This window comes from Echiichthys vipera (genome assembly GCF_963691815.1).
Source record: "Echiichthys vipera genome assembly, chromosome: 5".
NCBI lineage: Eukaryota > Metazoa > Chordata > Actinopteri > Perciformes > Trachinidae > Echiichthys > Echiichthys vipera.
In genome coordinates, this window is record NC_139830.1 from 30835679 (window position 1) to 30855316 (window position 19638).

Consider the following 19638-nt stretch of genomic DNA (forward strand, 5'->3'; position numbering starts at 1 on the left):
CATTGCACATGAGGCGGGGTACACCCTGGACAGGACGCAAGTCAATCACAGGACACATAGAGACAAACAGAGACAGACTCACATTCCCACCTACGGGCAGTTTAGAGTCATAAATTTACCTACAGTATTTGGTTATATAGACTGTTGGAGGAAGCTGGAGAACCCATGCAGACAGAGGGAACATTCAAACTCCACACAGAAGGGCCCGAGCCCGGATTTGAACCTGGAACCCTCTTGCTGTGCCGCCAAGAGGTCAAACTATTTTGCTGTCCACCTTGTCAATAGCAGCGTATCACTGCTTCACTAACCCATACTTCCTGTTTACCTTTCACAATAAAAGCCCTAGCCGTATAACGTTACACCTTATCACTGCTCACCAGAGTCAGGGTTCATACAGCTTTTTAAAATTCAAGCACATTTCCAGCACTTTCAAGAAAAAACATCACTGGCTATCCAGTAGGGCTGCCCCCAAATGGTCGACCACTGCTTGGTTACTTAAATGAGTGTCAATAAATGATCCAGTGTAAGACATCAGATCTCCTGAACTCGTCTTCAGTCTCCAAGTTCACTGGCTCTCCAATTTTTCCATAGCAACCACGATCCAGGTGTTATCATGACCCAAAGAAACCTCAGATTTTCCACAACAGCTGTGCCCCTGTCTTATAAAGGGGTCCTGAATAAAAATATCTTTCAACATCTACATGTTTATATTGTGCTATGGTGTGTATTTTTAAATAAATCTAGTTGGTCAACTTACTGGAGCAAACAACTGGACCATACCTGTTCTTTGTCCAAAACCACCCCTTCCAAAGCAAAGATAAATGACAGGCAGACAGACAGTTTGTGTCTCCTACTAAAACAAAAGTGAGACCCTACTCTCTTGATGTTTTTTTGATTATCTCTTCCAGTGTGTTCATTAAGCTGGGGGCTGTGGTCCAGGCTATCAACTTCTGCACGATTACTTTCTCTATCACTGTGATACAAACACTCATTCCATTAAGCTGACAAAATCATCTCTCCAGGTTCAGAATAGAGATGGACAGTTGCTTTTCTTTGTGAAAGGCAGGATGTCTACGCCAAAGCCATCTTATGAGCAAAATGAAAACTTACTGGCAGCAGCACATCCATTGTGTTGTGACCTTATGATTGGTTAAAACATGCAAAGGACATTCTGTAGTTCAAGAGTATTCCAAGTTGCGATGACGATGAAAATACTGTTTATTTCCCTGAGTCACTGCTTTGTTCTCGATTATTGCGCTCCCTCTCCCTAAGTGTATAGCTTGCTCCACCCTCTCTGTCTCTTTCTCTCTTTCATTGAGCTCCCTCCAAAACTGCCATTTCAACTTCTGGCATCCCTGTGGAGGTTGGGGGCATTGAACCAGAGTGGGCAATGTTCAAAGCTTCCATTGCTGAAGCTGTGGCAGTGAGCTGTGGCCTCAATGTCCCTTCAACATTGCGTGGAAGTCTGGGACACTGCCAAGGGAGTGGCAGACCAGGGTGATGGTTCCCCTGCTTAAAAAGGGGGACCAGAGGGTGTGTGCCAGTTACAGGGGTATCACACTACTCAGTCTAAAGGAGGGTTTGTCATATAGTCGAACCTCAGATTGAAGAGGAACAATGCGGATTGCATCCTGGACGTGGAACAACGGACCAACTCTTCACTCTCGCAAGGATCCTGGAAGGGGCCTGGGATTATGCCCATCCTACAGTCTACATGTGCTTTGTGGATCTGGAGAAGGTATATGACCAGGTCCCCCGTAGGATACTGTGGGAGTATGGGGTGAGGGGGTCACTTCTGTGGCCCATCCCATCTCTGTACACTCAAAGCGAGAGCTGTGTCTGGATCCTCAGCAGTATGTCGGATTTGTTCCCTGTAGGGGTTGGCCTTTGCCAGGGGTGCGCTTTGTCACGAATCCTGTTTGTGATTTTCATGGACAGGATATCGAGGCGTAGTCGTGGTGGGGAGGGATTGCAGTTCGGTGGGCTGAGGATCTCATCTCTGCATTTTGCAGATGATGTGGTCCTGATGGCATCGTCAGTCACTGACCTTCAGCACTCACTGGATCGGTTTTGCAGCCGATTGTGAAACGGCTGGGATGAGGATCATCACCTCTAAATCTGAGGCCATGGCTCTCAGCAGGACACCGCTGGATTGCTTACTTCTGGTAGGAAATGAGTCCTTACCCCAAGAGAAGGAGTTCAAGTACCTCGGGATCATGTTCACGAGTGAGGGGACGATGGAGCGTGAGTTTGGCCGGAGAATCAGAGCAGCAGGGGCGGTATTGCAGTCGCTCTACTACACCATTGTGACGAAACGAGAGCTGAGCCGGAAGGCAAAGCTCTCGATCTACCGGTCAATCTTCATTCCTACCCTCAGCTATGGTGATGAAAGCTGGGTCATGACCGAAAGAACGAGGTTGCGGGTACAAGCGGCCGAAATGGGTTTTCTCAGGAGGGTGGCTGGAGTCTCCCTTAGAGATAGTGTGAGAAGTTCAGCCATCCGTGAGGAACTCGGAGTAGAGCCGCTGCTCCTTTGCGTCGAAAGGAGCCAGTTAAGGTGGTTCAGGCATCTAGTAAGGGTGCTCCCTGGGCGCCTCCCTAGGGAGGTGTTCCAGGCATGTTCAGCTGGGAGGAGGCCTCGGGGAAGACCCAGGACTAGGTGGAGAGATTTTGTCTTCACACTGGCCTGGGAACGCCTCAGGATCCCCCAGTTAGAGCTGGTTAATGTGGCCTGGGAAAGGGAGGTTTGGGGTCCCCTGCTAGAGCTGCTAGAGCCCCGCGACCCAACCCCGGATAAGTGGTTGAAGATGAGTGAGTGATATTATTCAGAAAGGCTTTAAATGAAGTAAAGGAGGAAAGACAAACCTGAATTAACATTAAAGTGAAAATCATCGTGGAGGTCCAATGATGGTTTTATGAATGTGAGAACACTGGAGTTTACTTAGACGGAATATCAATAAATGTGTATATCAGCAGGTTAATTTGCAAAAAAAGCTTATTTATAACTGCATTGCTGCTTTTGCTTACTCCTACATTTCACAGCCCTGCCATTATAACATATTACTGCACTTAGTTATAATAAAAATGGATGGCTGGTAGATGTGAACATTAAGACGAATTATGCAAATGTCGCATTAATTGTATCAATGTTGAATCCATCATGTTGTGAATAGAATTATGTCAGGTTGTTGGTAGTGGTGGATAAATTAACCTTTATAGGAGGGTTGTTTTTTTTAATTCTCTGAGTTCACTAGTTAAAACTCTTGCTTTAAAGAGGAAGGCTCATTGAATGGTAATTTAGTATGCTTTCAAACCTTTGTTGAACACAGCTCTATCTAGTGGACAAATGCTTCTTTTAGCTTAATGAAGCTTCATTTCATGTTGGTGACAGATATTTTACCGTTTATTAATCATCACACATTTTCCAAATACCTATTTTTTTATGAAAGCATGTCCTCTGCCTCTGTACTGTAATGCTGCCATCTGCTGGTCACACTGGAGCTCATCATCATATTCACTCTGGATGCATTTTACCCTTAGCACTGTGCCGCCAATGGATTCATTGGCACCACACCCCACTCCATGTGACCTGCAAAATCTGTATCGGCTCCTATGAGATAAAATACCTGGATTCTACTTTAGAATGTAATTTGAAGATGGTCCATACAATCTCAAAACATTTTATGCAAAACCGCAGATTTCACCAAAGAGAAACATACTTTTCTGACTGGAACAACACATCAACAAAAAAATACTACAAAATATCATCCTTCATGAAAGTATGCTGATAAAAAGTGATAGAGCACAATTACTTCCATCAAAAAGGAGGCATTGTCATGTGTAGACAGTAATCTGCAAAATCTTTCACAAGACTCACTGCCCCATGACCAAACCTTAACCCTTAAGCCCATAACCATCTATCCAAGGGTGTCAAACATATGGCCTTAGGGCCAGAACAGGCCCACTCAAGGGTCCAATTGTACCACTGGATGACTTTGCAATGTGTGAAAATTTCAGAGATCATTAATTCCATTTTTTCAATATTCCTTTATGTCCCCAGAAAACTGCACATTCAGTTCTCAAGGAACATAATACTCATTGCCACTATGGGATTCATTTTCTCTTCCTCCTTGACCAGAAAACACTTTATCCTTATTCTTCTTACAACATCTCAGGCTGTTAATCATCCGTTTTGAAAATGATGGCTATTTGGATGATGTTATTTATTGGTTATTGCAGTGGTTTTACTGGTCCTGCCCACTTGAGATCAAATCATGTGGCCGAAAGTGACTTTGACACTCCTGACCTAACCTTAAAGGGGCATTTTTGTAATTTTTTTTGACCTGGCCCCTATTTCCCCATTTATTTCTGTGTAAGTGACTTATGGCAACAAATGAAACAAAAATTGGTCCAGTATTGAGTGGAACCCTGCAGCCTGGTCGCTGTGTAATCAAACGGAGCACCTGCACACCGACAAACTATCTCCATTTAAAGTTGTACTCCGTAAGATTTCCATCTATTTAATCGTCTTTTAAGTTAATATCTATCACAGGGTGAGTTTAAACAATGGTGATTGATCATATGACCCACTAAAGAAAGCACTTGTTGCATTCTTTGTCAAGTATTCCAATATCTGTGTGTCTGTGGCGACTTTGCGGGCTAGATGTAAATAAGCCGCCATGTTAGTGACGCTGCTGACTGTCGGTCCAGATCGTTACAAACAGCTATGGTGCGTTCACTTGTAATCGAAAATTCCAACTTCTGAGTTAGGCTTGTAGTAAGGACAGAAGTGTAATAGGGGAACATATAGGGGACAGAAGTAGAGAGGTGAATGTGTTTCAACTAAGTTTACAAAAGAGCAAAAAAATAAAGTCAACACACACAGTGACCATTATTGTGACAAGATGAAGGCTCTGAAAGAACAGACTCACCTGCAGTTACATCTTACTGTCAAAAAGGCCGCTAGAAACATGATATCTCAAATCTACAACTTTAAAGTATTAGTTTTTTACACTGAGTCTTGTTCTTGTCTTCCAAGTTAAAATACCAAAATTCCCCTTTAACCATTCATGCTTGATGCTTTGGTCACCATCTAGACAAATTGGTCATGACAGACCATGACTAAAGGGTCTTTTCTGTCCCTTTATTGTTTGCCTGTGAGTGAACCTCTCCACCTAAATAATCCTTCAAGTTTCACCTTATTTTCAAAACAACGTATAACTGATCGAGTGAAATTACACATGAGATAACGACAGTCACCAGCAAATACAGACTGAGCATGCTCCAGCCAAGTGGTAAAACATTAAGTTTCCACAAAGTTAAATAATTACACACATCCACTGCAAAAGACTCAGGATTTATAGCTCTGGAAATGGCATCAATTTAGGAAACATGAAGCTGGCATTCAAACAGTCCAAAGAGTTTCTGATGTTGGGAGAGATTGCTGATGGCCATATCCTGACTTACAGATGACCACGACTACCAGATGAGCAGCAAAAGCAGAAGTACAGCTTGTTGAAGTCGAACACCATGTCGGGGTGAAGAACCTGCAGCTCATCAAATGGGCCTTAAGGAGCGGAGATCTATGGCGTGCGTGTGGTGTCTGTTGTGTCCTCGCTGTCAGCACTGTCCGGCTGTTGCTCCGCCAACATGTCTGTTAGCTTCAGCTCAAACACTGGATCCCTGAACTCTGCTGACACCTGCAGGATAAAGGCAGTATTGGTTGTATCATTTTGCAGTGGTTACCTTATGGGAATAAATCTCTTTTCCACTTTAAATTTGAGAAATATACTGACATGAGTCATGAAGCTTCATGAACCATAACTTATATTTTTGTCTCATTTCGTCACCATTTTGCAGGAATAAAATATCTGTTACTACGAAACGGAACATTCCCTCCTTTTTTTCAAAGTACAGCCATAAGAAGTAAAAGGAAAAGGCAAATGACCTGCTAGCAAAACGGAATTCTCAATTCTTGCTTTTGCAGCCATCATCGGACACGAGAATGTAAAACAAGCAAGCTACCAGATATCAGCATCGATTACTAAGAGTGGGCAAGTTTTTTCATGCAGAGACTTTGTTAAAAAGTGTCTCACTACAGTAGCAGAGGGGTGTCCTAATCAGATGAGGACTTTCAATTAAATTAGCTTGTCACAGAAAACGTAACATGCTGCATCGAGGACATGGCTCAAGATGCCCATGAGCAATCGTGGAGAAAGCAAGACTATTTTCTGCTTTTTCCATTGTTGGCTGCCGGTGTGTCGGATTTTTGAATTAACCGGTGACAGTGAGACAGCTGTGTCAACTCATCAGGAAATGCACTCTTCCCCTCTCCATCTCATTAATTTTTCTGCGTCTTCTGAAACTTTGAGATGGATGCCGAGACATTCACTGTGCTCTCAGCAGAAATGCATAGAAATATTAGCTGTCTCTATTATGAAAATATCACCCGTTGTTTGGTGAGTGTGTGTCTACCATGTCCGTCATGGGGAACAGATGTATTTAAATAGTCATCAGGACCGCCGTGAATGCTCGTGCATGCGCGATCATGCTTTACTAAAAGCCCACCTCTCAAATGTGCCGAGCGTGGGCACGGTACGAATGGTAATTGTGAGTAGACCCTTAAGCTCCAAGGGAAGGAACAGATCATCAGCCAGCTTTTTGATCACATCAGAGCCTTTAAGCAGGTGAGATGTCTACCTATTAAAATGATCACAAAAACACAAAAGGGGTTTTGCGTGATGAAAGTGACTTACTAATATTACTGGCTGGGTGTACATCTCAGAAAGGAGTGTGTGGTTTGAAGTAAAGATTGTGCTGGCCTGGTTAGTTACGCAAAAGTTGTCTGTGCTTGCTTTACATATATTTGGATATGTAAATTTAACATTGCTCAATGTAAAATTAACACACGATATAGAAATTTTATTCAGAATTCAAAATGGACACAGAGTTGGAGTGATGAAGACACTGTGGTATCTAAAAATGTGTCCGTTTACACAAATCAGTGTGTTCCTATCTCTTATTTTCCCTTGGAAATATTAAGCTCCTGACTGATGATGCGACTCAGCAATGTTTAGGTTGCTTCCCATGTTAGTACTTAGACTTTGACCACTTACAGGGGGAGCTCCTCTCCTTCTCAGCACGATGCCCTCTTTGAGTAAAGCCTTCCCTGTCTCCTCAAACAGAGCAGAGTCATCCAGTTCACTGCAGCTCTTTAATTCCATGTACTTGTCTACAAACCTGCGGGTAAAGCAAACATTTAGTAACATTGATATGAAGCCAATATGTTTAATGTGTGTACTGTAACACATCTCTTTTCTTTAACTTGTACATCACTGTTAATCACCCCCAAACCAAAGTGGTAGTATTTGGTTTTAACCAGAAGGGAAACACCATACCTCTGACATGTTGAAACAAAGTTCGTCTTTGACAGATCAAAAATCCGAGGACCCGTCCCATACTGCTCATAGAACTTCCTGTAAGGCAGACAGTTATGGGTGAGTTGGGCATGCGAAAAAAACTACTTCCTACTACGTTTAATGTTGACATTAGCAACAGCTGCTTTCCTTCCAAACATCCTTTTGTAATTTCAGATGAGCCAATTTTATTTACCTTTCATATAACGTATTACTGTAAATCCTTCAAGTAAAGATAAAACTTGTGAAAAAAGAATGACAGGGTAAAAGGAAAATACACTTCTTTAGCAATGGTTCAGCTCTGACTGTTAATGTGCGGCTATGCTTGATGGATGATTCCAAGTTGTACATTCAGAAAAACAGCAGATGTGCAATATCACACAGTAAAGGACAAACTGTATGTTCACTCTTTGATCTGTGTGTAGGGATTAAATCAGAGTTCTTTTCATTGGTAACTATGCTCGTTAGCTTCCAGACTGTAAGAAAACACACAGATGATGTGTCATATCTAATAGATGATCTAATGATGAAACTGGTTCATTCAGGCAAACAACAGGCCTGCCATCACTTAATCTGCAGCCGCCTTTCCACTACCACGCCAAATGTGGGCGAGCTTGTGCGGGCAAAAACCAGTTTGGTTTCCATTGTCACAGGACAGGGAGACGGGTACAGCAGCTCATGCTTAAGTCTGCGGCCATACTATCTGCTGAGGAAGTTTTCACACGTGATCGTCCTGGTTGTTTACATTCCTCAGACTGCAAACACGGCGCGCGCGAGTGATGTCATCCACACCGTCGTTGCGGGCCTTCAGACACTGCACCAAGACGCATTCATTGCAATATCTGGGGGCTTCAACCACATCACTCTGACTGTCCCACCAGGGAAAATAGACACAGGACCTGCTGTATGCTAATGTTAAGGAGGCTTACAGCTCCACTGCCCTTCCTCCTCTTGGAAGATCAGACCACAACCTCATCCACCTGCAGCCCCTGTATAAGCCCCAAGTCCAGCGGCTTCCTGTGACCCACCAGGACTGTGAGGAGATGGTCACAGGAGACCGATGAAGCTTTACAGAGCTGCTTTGAACTTACAGACTGGGAGTTGCTCTGTAATTCACATGGAGAGGACCATGATGATCTCACGGACTGCATAACAGGATACATCACTTTCTGTGTGGACAGCGTTGTTCCTACAGTGACTGTACGCTGTTTCCCCAATAACAAGCCGTGGGTCACCAGAGACATCAAGGTCCTGCTGAATGCAAAGAAGAGGGCCTTCAGAGAAGGGGACAGAGAGCAGATGAGGCAGGTCCAGAGGGAGCTGAAGGAGAGGATCCAACAGGGCAAAGACACCTACAGGAGGAAGCTGGAGCACAAACTCCAGCAGAACAATTTAAAGGACGTGTGGAGCAGCATGAGGAGCACAACTGGCTACAAACCATCTGGTAGCCAGACAGTAGGAGGTGGTACTAAACGTGCCAATGAGCGGAATCTGTTCTTCAACAGATTTGATGAAAGGGCTCTGGGCTCTGGACCACCCCCCGAGACTAGGTGTGGAGGACGCTATCATCTTCCTGCTCCACCGTGCCTGCGCCCACCTGGACAGACTGGGAACCACGGTGAGAATCTTGTTCATGGACTTCTCCAGTGCGTTCAATACCATCCGGCCTGCTCTGCTGGGAAGTAAGCTGACGGCGATGCAGGTGGACCCTCCCCTGGTTTCCTGGATTACGGATTACTTGACGGGTCGACCACAGTATGTCAGACTGCAGGACGGACGGAGTGTCCGACACTGTGGTCAGCAGCACTGGAGCTCCACAGGGAACTGTTCTTTCCCTCTTTCTGTTCACCCTGTACACTTCAGACTTTCAGCTTCTCTCTGAGGAGAGGCACCTGCAGAAGTTTGCTGACGATTCTGCAATTGTTAGCAGTGTCAGTGAGGGGAAGGAGGAGGAGTACAGGGGCGTTGTGGACTCGTCGACTTCGTTGACGGGTGTGCAGCTAATCACCTGATTCTAAACCCCACCAAGACTAAGGAGCTAGTGGTAAAGTGGGAGTAAAATGGGAGTAAATCTGCCCCCACACCCATCTCCATCAACGGCGTGACTGTGGATGTTGTCCAGGATTACATATACCTTGGAGATTACCTGGATAACAAACTGGACTGGTCCAAGAACACTGAGGCTGTTTACAAGAAGGGCCAGAGTCGTCTCTATTTCCTGAGGAGGCGCCGGTCATTCAATGTATGCAACACCATGCTGAGGATGTTCTACCAGTCGGTGGTAGCCAGTGCCATCTTCTTTGCTGTTGTGTGCTGGGGTAGCAGACTGAGGGCAGCAGACGCCAAAGGATCAGTAAGATCACTTTGTGTCACTTTGTCACTTTATATCACCACTACATCACTTTATTTAGTTGTACTGTAATTTACTTTAATAAGAAAGGCTGCTACACTTTACTGTACTTTAGTTCTGTAAGAAATGCTGCTACATTTTTACTTTTTACTTATCGCTCCTTATCACTTATTTAGTTTGTACTTATCTTATTTCAATTTGCTGCTAAACTGCACGGTGCGTATTGTTGTATATTGTATAAACCTACGTTTAACCACAATGTCCGTTTACACATTTAGCTATTGTTTGATTTATTTTATGTTAGCTTTATTTTGATTTGATTTATATTAGCTTATTGTCACCCTGATCCATTCCCACCTTTGTATTGAAACTGTTGCACTATAATTTCCCTCGGGATAAATAAAGCTTCTTGAATCTTGAATTTCTCATCAAGTTTTATCACTGAAAAAATAACAGGAAAACCAAAAAATGTACAATAACTGACAGTGTTGGTCAAACGAGGACATAAGGGTTGTGCCCACCATCCGGACAGAGAGATAATAAATCAGAGGTCAATTGCCTTGTCAGTCATTTCAAATGTCAATCGACAGACATCATCACAGGGTTTCCCCCAGCACTTTACAGCACCCCTGCTGCCTTAAAGGTTGAATATTTAGAATCTTTATTAAAAGCTATATTTAAATGAATAAATAAATAAATACACCCACGGGGTGTCTTGAGGTGTAAAGAATGAAAGTATTACTTTTCCATTTAAAAAAAAAAAGATTTAGTCAGAATTAATATTTAAAAATTTTAATCACGATTTGTCTTTACATATATTTTAAATTATTTTCAAGTTACTGAACAGTTCGACAAAGTCATTTCCCTTTTCAAAAGTATAGCCCTAAAAGAGGAAATAAATAAAGCACTTAGGCCAAAGAACTTTTCAGTACAGATTTGAAATCAGTTTTGTGCAATTTTGCCAACTTGTGCCAATGGACATTTCACAAAAAGTCATCTAAAGTACCTGTTTCACCCTCAGCAGTTCAGGATGCTGTCTCTAGGTGTTTGAAAAGGTTTGTTGTGTTACCATCAGATGTGTGCACCATGTGTGACTGTGTGGCGGGTTTGTGCAGAAGGGCGGCCTCTGTGAAGTGATGGATGTGCCTCCTTGTTTAACACATTATGAGTCCGCGATTGCAACTTGCGTGGTACATTTATCTGTTTTTTAAGGGGCATAATTACAGCTTGTAATTGTCATTCTACGCACAAGGGTAGACAGACAGCATCGATGCTCGCGTACTGTTAGGACACGGTAGTTTCGTTTACATTTTTTTAGCCATCACTTCCGGCTCCTCTCACTGCCTGTAGTTCACTATGATTGGTTGATCGGCATGTCTTTCATGCACTGAGGAGGACTAGCCAATAATGGGATTAGGCTGTGAAGAGCATAGAACAGCAGTGGATAGAATGTGCCCTATAGACGATACTACGATCTCTCTGCTTTGGCAGATCGTCAACATGTTTCTAATCCTTCACAATCTGATATCGTCATATCGCCCACCCCTAGCGACAACCCTATTCCATAAATGTGAATATTTTCTGGTTTCTCCCCCCCCCCTACAGTAAAACTGAAAAAACAAGACATTTGAGGATGTCATCTTAGGTTGATCCAATTTTTTTTTTTTCAGGGCTATTGGCCTAATAGTAGAAACAACTATTGGTGTTCTCCTGGCTTAAGGTTTAAGGCCATTAACACTGGCTAGCTCAATGAAAGTCAAGCTCGCAGTGGCGCAATAGCAAGAAGCAGCTGGTGTTCTGGTTCATTCAGGTGACATAGAGCAGGTAATATCTGGCTGATTTATGCTTCAAACAACCACAACTTACTACTATGAAATGCCAGAAGTATGACCTGCAGTAACCCTATGCAGTGGTAAAGAGGCCATGTTCCACTAATTTAAACACCACTGACAAATGACGACACACCTGATCCATGTGTTATTTGTTTTCACAATGTTTACAAGAGTGCATGTACTGGAAGTGGCATGGAAACACAGCTGCTACTGTGAGTACTTACGCTCTAACTTCATCCTCTCTGTAGAAGATTTCAGGCACAGTTTCCTCTTTCTTGGTATAGGCTCTGGTAAACGGCTTCACGTAGAGCGGGTCCCTCTTCGGTGGAAAAGCCTCATATACATCATACCAGATGGGTTTCTCTGTTGGCTTTATAACCCCAGAGCGCATCAGATCTCGAACCCTGTCCATCATAAGCATCACACAATTAATGATTTAATATCAACTGTAAAGAAGAGACTTACAAAGAGATGATTACATTTGTAGAGGCTATAAAGCTGCTCCAGAGTAAAATGTGGGTCTCTAGTAAATAAAAATTCTAAGAAGCAGCTATATCATTTTGCTCTTTTCCTTAGAAGAAAGGAAAGTGCCATCTATATTTTGGCAAAATGTCTACACATTTATGATCCAGAATTTTATCTTTCATAAGAAAATGTATCGTCTTTTTCTTACACTTCCTCAAATCAAATCAAAATTCAGTCAGTGCAGCAAGAAGCATTCACACTTGAAAGTGCAACTTGCAGGTTGAATTTTGATGATGCAATCTTTCTTTTAATAACGATATGAATAGTAGTAAATGCAGGATTTCATATGTTTTCCAATACATATGGGCAGAAATCGGAGGTTAAAGTGGCTTTTTTTTCAGCAGTGCTTCTACATATCTCTGGGTTTTTTTTTTTTTTTTAAATCACACACCCACATCAAATTATATAGCCACGGGTACTTGTCTTCACACACCATGCGGCCGTAGGCGATAGTAGCTTTGACAGTTTTAGTTTGCGTGAATCTGGCTGTTTTCTGTAGTTTTACTTGACATTTTACCATTTGTCATCATGGTGATATATGGTATTCGTAAATGACGCACTAACTTGAAGTCCGTAGCTTACAAGAAAGGACTGGAGCTTTGTGCCTGATTGAGTTTGTACAGGTGAATAGACAGTACTTCACTGATGCATCTACACCAGAAAACACTGTCGTGTAACGTAAGGGTGCTCTTTTTTTTCCCGGTGATATGATGGATTTTAGAGTGAGATATTGAAACCGACATACATGAGTAGTTTTGCATGGTAAATCGATACTAGAAAGGCATCACAGTACCCGGCTGTTAAAAACAATACTATTTCACGTTTTATTAGTATCTTTACTTTATGAACCTGAACAAGACTTGTTGAGTTGGTTCCACAGGAGGGGAGCTGAAGGCTCTGCCTCCCATTCTGCTTTTGGAGACTCTAGGAACGACGAGTAGCTCTGCATCCTCAGAGTGCAGCGATCTAGTCCGGTAATACGGTACTCTGAGCTCTTTAAGATACGACGGAGCCTGACCAATAAGAGCTTTGTAGGTAAGGAGAAGGATTTTAAATTATATTCTAGATTTTACAGGCAGCCAGTGCAAAGAGGCTAATACAGGAGAAATATGTTCTCTTCTATTTGTTTTAGTTAGTACACGAGCTGCGGCATTTTGGACCAACTGGAGACTCTTAACAGACTCCAGTTGGTCCAAAATGGGAGTCTCCATCTTGTCAGACTTTGACTCTGCCTCGTTTCCTCTTACCGAAAAAGGGCATTGATGTGACGTTGGGGGGCGGAGATACGTCCATCTGGCTGACGTTTACCTCCGATGAGAAGTGAGAGTCAGCAGCTAGCTGTCACTCAAGAAGCTGCAACCCTAATTATTCATAAACTTTAATCTCCAATAAACCTCACTACCAAGAAGACCCATTTCTGTCATAATTCTGTCCAAAAGTCGGCCGTTTATGATTTTGACAAAGGTGAACCAGGAAAAAAGCCGTATTCAGACCAGCTGTATGTTGGACAGCCACCTGCTGTACCGGAGGAAGAGTTACTCTGTCATTTTCCAATTCAACCCCTGCTCATGTATACGAGATGAACTTCAATAATCTGATTATTCCTTTGAGTGGGATAAGACCATTTTTGGGTTACTGATTGAGCTATGATCTAAACATACAGACTAGAATGCTTTTTTTTGTACCAGGCCTTAAACAGGTTTAAGGACGCTGTGAAAACGGCCTGTTTAACATGGGGATCAATGAGAAACTGCTCTATTGTGCAAACTACTCCTATTGGACACTCAGAGAAGTTTATTTGGCACTTCTGTATTGGATCAACCGGAAGTCGATGAGGTGGGGGTTCCGTGTCCGTGGTCCTTTTTTTCATCTTTTTTTTAAATCAATCTTACGTCATTTTCCTCCACATTGATTTACTTTGGTCTCTAACCTGCAAGTTGCACTTTAACGTTAACGTCCTGACGTAACTTAGATGCACCCCAGCTAACGTTAATGAGAACCTCGTGTAAAAGCCTAGTGTCAAAGCCAGACTTTTTCTTTTTAAATGTAACGTTAGCAACACTAGGTGGTCAAACAGACCTAACATGGTATGGTCTACGATAGTTGTGATTAAAGTGCCGTGCGGAAAACCGCACATGACGCCTGCCGAGTCCTTTAGCTCCCCGGAGCGACCATAACCTTCACCGACACCAGCTCTCGTTACAATCGCTGCATACATCCACGCTACTGCTGCAGAGCCTGTCTGGCCAACGTAACTGATTACACTTACTCAATAAATCCAACACGTATCGTTAATCTGTACTAACCAACATAGTTTTTTATTTTTATAAATGCTCGATCAGTCTGGTCTTGGTCAGTATCTTCAATAGAATCAAGGACATGGCTGATAGCTGCACTGTTAGCCACCTAGCAAAGATAACCACACGCTTATAAGCACAAAGTAAAACGCTGCTTCCTTACCTGGTGAATATAGTCCCAACCCTCTCTAGTCTGCTGCCAGCCATTTCTGTTTTTATCAACTGCTGTCACTGTAACAAGGGTCTTCTGTTAGCATGCCGGCATGTTCACCTTTCTGGACAGGATTTCTTCTTCTGCATTTTGCTTTATTGGCCCTTAGCAAACAACTTTTTGGTACATTACCGCCCCAGCTGGTTTGGAGTGTGGATCATGTTCTTTCACAGCCAATAGTATCCAGCTGCAGACGGTCCCCGTAATGTTGCTTTGCTGCCACCCTGTGGAATAGTCCGTCACTGCACCATCCTTCTCTGGTGAGACAAACCCTCAGATCACAATCAGAAATACTATATATAATATTATACAGATAACATATATTTGTAAAAACAGAAATATAAGACAGTATATAACTATATATATATAACTATATATATTTTATATTTTAGGCTATTATTTATTTTACATCTACCCTTGTTTACTTATTTGGAATAATGTAAGCTTACCGTTGAGCCCAGTGTGTCCAGGTCTTCATATTGTTTCTTAATTCCTGTTCCTTCTTGCACACCTCATTTCTCCCACTTTCCTCTGAGTTAGTTTTGTTGAGATCATTTGATTTCATTGGGCTCTTAAATGCAGGATCACCCTTAGCTTTTCTTCATCAAATTGTCAGATTTTATTGATTTTACTTCTTGATCCTTGGAAGGATATTATGCATCCTCTTGTGTATGCCTTTAATGTTTCCCAGAGTATGGCTGGGGATGTGTCTGGAGAATCATCAATCTCTAGAAACATTTTACTTTGCATTCTTAAATATTCACAAAAGTCTAAATCAGTTAATAATTGGGGGTCCATCCTCCAGAGTGGGGAGGGGGTTTGTAGTTTCTTTAAATTTCCCCTCGTTGCTCTGCTGGATATGGACGCAAAAAAAGCCTCACCAATCCAAAAGGTTTATTTCTTAGTTTATTCTGTGATGATCGTTTTAGGTGCGTTTCTTGTAGGAATGTAATATTGAAATGGAAATGTTTTAAGTGCCCCAATATTTAGTCCCTTTTAATTGGGTGATTCAGACCTTTTACATTCCAGGAGGTAAATGTCAAACCTTTACTTCCACTATCCGTTTATACATCAATATATTTATATTTATATCCCTGAATGCCACCAATAAAACATGAATATATTGGATTTTTTTTGGACCAACTGTGAATTTCATAATCATTACCACATACACAACTTCATGCCTGGCCAGTTGCCTAATAAGCTAAGACTTTTTATATCTACACAAAATGCCTATTTCTCTCACAGTAAAAGGTCACTCTCAAATGTGCAGCTTTATCACAAAGGTACAATGCAAACAGATGTTGCAAGTTTTGAGGGAGCGTTTGATTGCTGACTGAAGGAATCAGTCCACCAGAGCTGTTGCCCATGAATTGAATGTTCATTGCTCTACCATTAGCCGTCTCCAGAGTAATTTGAGAATTTGACAGTACATCCAACCAGCCTCACAACCGCAGACAACGTGTAACAACCCTAGCCCGGGAGCTCCACATCTTCACCTGCAAGATCATCTGAGACCAGCCGTCCGGGCAGCTGATGCAACAGTTTGTTTTCATAACCAAAGAATTTCTGCACAAACTGTCAGAAACCGTCTCAGGGAAGCTCATCTGCATGCTCGTCCTCCTCACCGGGGTCTTGACATGACTGCAGTTTGTGGTCATAACCAACTTCAGTGGGCAAAGGCTCACCTTCGATTACATCTGGCACTTTGGAGGAAAGTTCTCTTCACAGATGAATCACGTTATTTAGATGTACCGGGCAGATGGCAGACAGCTTGTATGGTGTCATACCCAGGGAATAGAGTGGACCATGGGGCCGGTGGGGTTATGCTATTGAATTAGAATTACTTTATTTTTATCCCACACGGGGAAATTCAATTTTCACTCTTATTATCATACATGTTACACACACAGGCCCGAAATACACACATGCACAACCAGGACCTATACATGCAATTGAGGAGAGATGTTAGAGCGAGGGGGCTGCCAGTGACCAGCGCAGAGAGCAGTTGGGGGTTCGGTGCCTTGCTCAACAGCACCTCGGCAGTGCCCAGGAGATGAACTGGCACCTCTCCAGCCACCAGTCCACGCTCCATATATGGTCCACACAGGGACTTGAACCAGCGATCCTACGGTTCCCAGCCAAGTCACCTATGGACTGAGCTACTGCCGCCCCCTGGCAGGTTCATAAGAGCAGCCATTGAAGAGGAGTGGACCAACATTCCACAGGCCACAATCAACAACCTGATCGACTGTATGTGAAGGAGATGTGTTGCTCTGCGTGAGGCAAATGGCGGTCACCAGTCCCGTGCACAGACATTTTGAGGGGCAGGTGCTCAAAAAAAAAAAGGGGCACCCCTCTCAGGATCACAAAACAATGCACTGAATCAGCAGTGGGTGAGTACCCCATGTTCCATATGAGTACTCCATTCACACATTTACAGAGAACCATTACTTTTGGAATGACTGACACTCAGGATCTTTGGGATATACTATATCTAATTGACAGGACCCCACACTGTAGCACATGGAAATGAAGCTCTCATTGCACCTGATGTGAAATGCAGCTTTGCAATTACCTCCTTTCCTTCATTAACAGCTGGATAGGATGTTTATTTGGCTATGACTGCTTGGTCAATGGATTACAACAGTAGGCCTCTCCAGACTGTAACTGTCGGTGGCCCAACTTCAAGTAGGTGACCATAGTGGTACTTTTTCTGCAGACAAATTCAATGGACAAATTGTTATGTGGCAAAGTTTTAATAATATGTAAGGTAAATTTACACGATATAGATTACTGTATGTGTTCTGCTGTTGACCAAACTTGTATATGTTAAGCTCGACTATAATGCTGACAAAATACTTACTGTATATTCAGGTAAGTAGCCTAATGTTTGCTTTTCAATTAAATTAAAATCTGAGCTTTTAAAGGCTTTGGACTATTGTATTGAAATGACAATATGTAGGCTTGCCTAAAACTACAAGTCCATATTGTGTGGTAGGAGAGATAAATTATAATTTACTAGGTTATATCTCAAAGCTTTTGCTCTTGAGCGTACTGTGAGAGGTTATTTAATTCATGGTTCATTGTATATATTGTGAGAAGAGTTATGTTATTTATGTATGATGGTTGAATTTTTTGGCGCCCACCACCAGGCGGGGCTGGTGAGGCAGATAGAAAGAGGCGTAGCAGATAGGAAGAAGAAGTCAGTTATGCTGTTGTAACCAAAGAAGAAAAGACAAGTTTCTGTCCAGACCATAGACATATAAAGAGTAGACGCCTCATCGAACGTTGGGTCTACTGGCGTTGACGAGCGGTGGGGCCGCCATCTTGGACCGGTCGCCCGCTCCACTCAGTGTAAGGACAGGACACAGTTCGGCGTATTTTAATATTCATAGTGGGATTAACAGTAATAGAATATTCTGATATATGATATATGTGATGTATGATAGGTGTTTTACAAACACTTTAAATATAAACACAACAATAGAAATCATTTATAGAGTATTAATAGGCTATATTTCATACATGAATACATAAATCTCTCTCGCTCACTCTCTCTCTTTCTCTCTATCTCTCTCTCTCACACACACACACACACACACACACACACACACACACACACACACACACACACACACACACACACTCAGAGAAAATTAAAATACATATAAATCAAGAGTATCAATACAATTAGGTCAGAGAGAGAGAGATGACATTTTGGACACATCTAAATACAAGTCAAACAGACACACTTCCATTTAAAGCACTAAACAAAAAAACAAGAGCCGAACCCTATATGTTTATAAATATTCAGAAATGATCCATGCTCTGCCAGTCGCATAGTCGTGGTAGTGGAGAGGAGAGGGAGGGTCCACATTTGAGCGAGTGTGTGTGGTATAAAAATATACATAACATTTTGTTAAATCGATCATTTTCACACTGTTTTGTTCTTGCACAATTACCAAGTGTAGAGTGTAGCTCTAATTGATAATTTTGTGATGTTGTAGGAGTACTTTGTTTAGTATCTAAAATGACTGTGTCCTTTGTTTTTAGGCAAGGTCTAATTATGTGAATGTCTTCTTTATTACATATTTTAATTATGTAGTAATTGTATTTAATGTGCAAACAAAAACACGGGGCATAGTTCAGTAATATCCATTTTAAATTATACAAACGATTTAAGATTTTTCCTTAGTTCAATAAATGTATGATTTTTTCTTTTCAGACTGTTTCAACTTCTGTGGTACAACTGAACTAAAAAAGCCTGGACTCATCAGTTCTGGTTTACAAACATGTGACGTTCGTCCTGCTTTAAGTGGAGCTGTGGAGAACCAAGTAAAAATGTATGGAACATTTTGTTCAGCTGTGAAAATATCGGGCACAGAGTGGAAATACATGTTCACGCTTGCCTCGTAAATCTCTAATTCATTCTTTATAATAAACCCCACATCATGTTGCTCCTGTTTGATGAAACAGTTTAACAGCAAAGGATATTGATCAGATTCTGCCACTTCTCCTTTGATAGTCTAAACTTTTAAAAAAAAGTGACATGACATGAAAAATCATCTCATAATTCATCTCAATGTCATGTTCAATATTTAAAAAAACAAAACTGAGAATATCTGAGGTGACCTGAGATTAACTGTCTCTGAAGTGTCTTCCTCTCATGAAACCACAGCACATCCTCCGCTGACCTACTGCTGGAAATGTGCAATCCATTTACACTAGACCACATGTATGACGATCCCTCTTCTCCCTGCTTCTCCTTTCATATCTACACAGGCATGCACACACACATCTGGCCGGGGGGTAAATTAACTAACATTCCCACAGAGGCTAATCTCCATGCCTCTACTGTGACGAGATAATAATAATATAATAAGGGACAGCAGCTCCTCTGGCAGCTAAATATGTATCTACCTGCCACAGCCTGAGGGACTCACCATAACATTCAAAAATGCATGGATTTATGTATAATTGTTTAAAATTGTACTGGACCGTACTG

The 19638-nt window shown here is 42.2% G+C and overlaps 1 protein-coding gene across 2 annotated transcripts; it reads right to left on the bottom strand.

Annotated features, from left to right (window-relative positions):
• Positions 1-3888: 3888 nt before the first annotated feature.
• mrps23 (mitochondrial ribosomal protein S23) lies at positions 3889-14717 on the bottom strand. Of its 2 annotated transcripts, XR_014593224.1 has the most exons (6): positions 14583-14717; positions 11822-12001; positions 7398-7475; positions 7116-7239; positions 6568-6699; positions 3889-5699 (listed from the first exon to the last, which is right to left on the bottom strand). XR_014593224.1 is itself a non-coding variant. In XM_083914668.1 (5 exons), the coding sequence occupies exons 1-5, from the start codon at positions 14624-14626 to the stop codon at positions 5583-5585; spliced, it is 543 nt and encodes a 180-aa protein (XP_083770794.1). In that variant the 5' UTR covers positions 14627-14717; the 3' UTR covers positions 3889-5582. The 2 variants fall into 2 exon arrangements, 1 of the variants encoding a protein (XP_083770794.1); XM_083914668.1 differs by lacking the exon at positions 6568-6699.
• Positions 14718-19638: the final 4921 nt, after the last annotated feature.

Excerpts from the sequence above, each read along its gene's own strand:
- mrps23 (XM_083914668.1), bottom strand. The coding sequence starts at position 14,626 with ATGGCTGGCAGCAGACTAGAGAGGGTTGGGACTATATTCACCAG. Across the intron at positions 7,240-7,397 it reads TTTGTTTCAACATGTCAGAG|GTTTGTAGACAAGTACATGG; the intron begins GTATGGTGTTTC and ends CTTTACCCGCAG. Across the intron at positions 5,700-7,115 it reads GAAGGAGAGGAGCTCCCCCT|GTGTCAGCAGAGTTCAGGGA; the intron begins GTAAGTGGTCAA and ends TTTATCCTGCAG.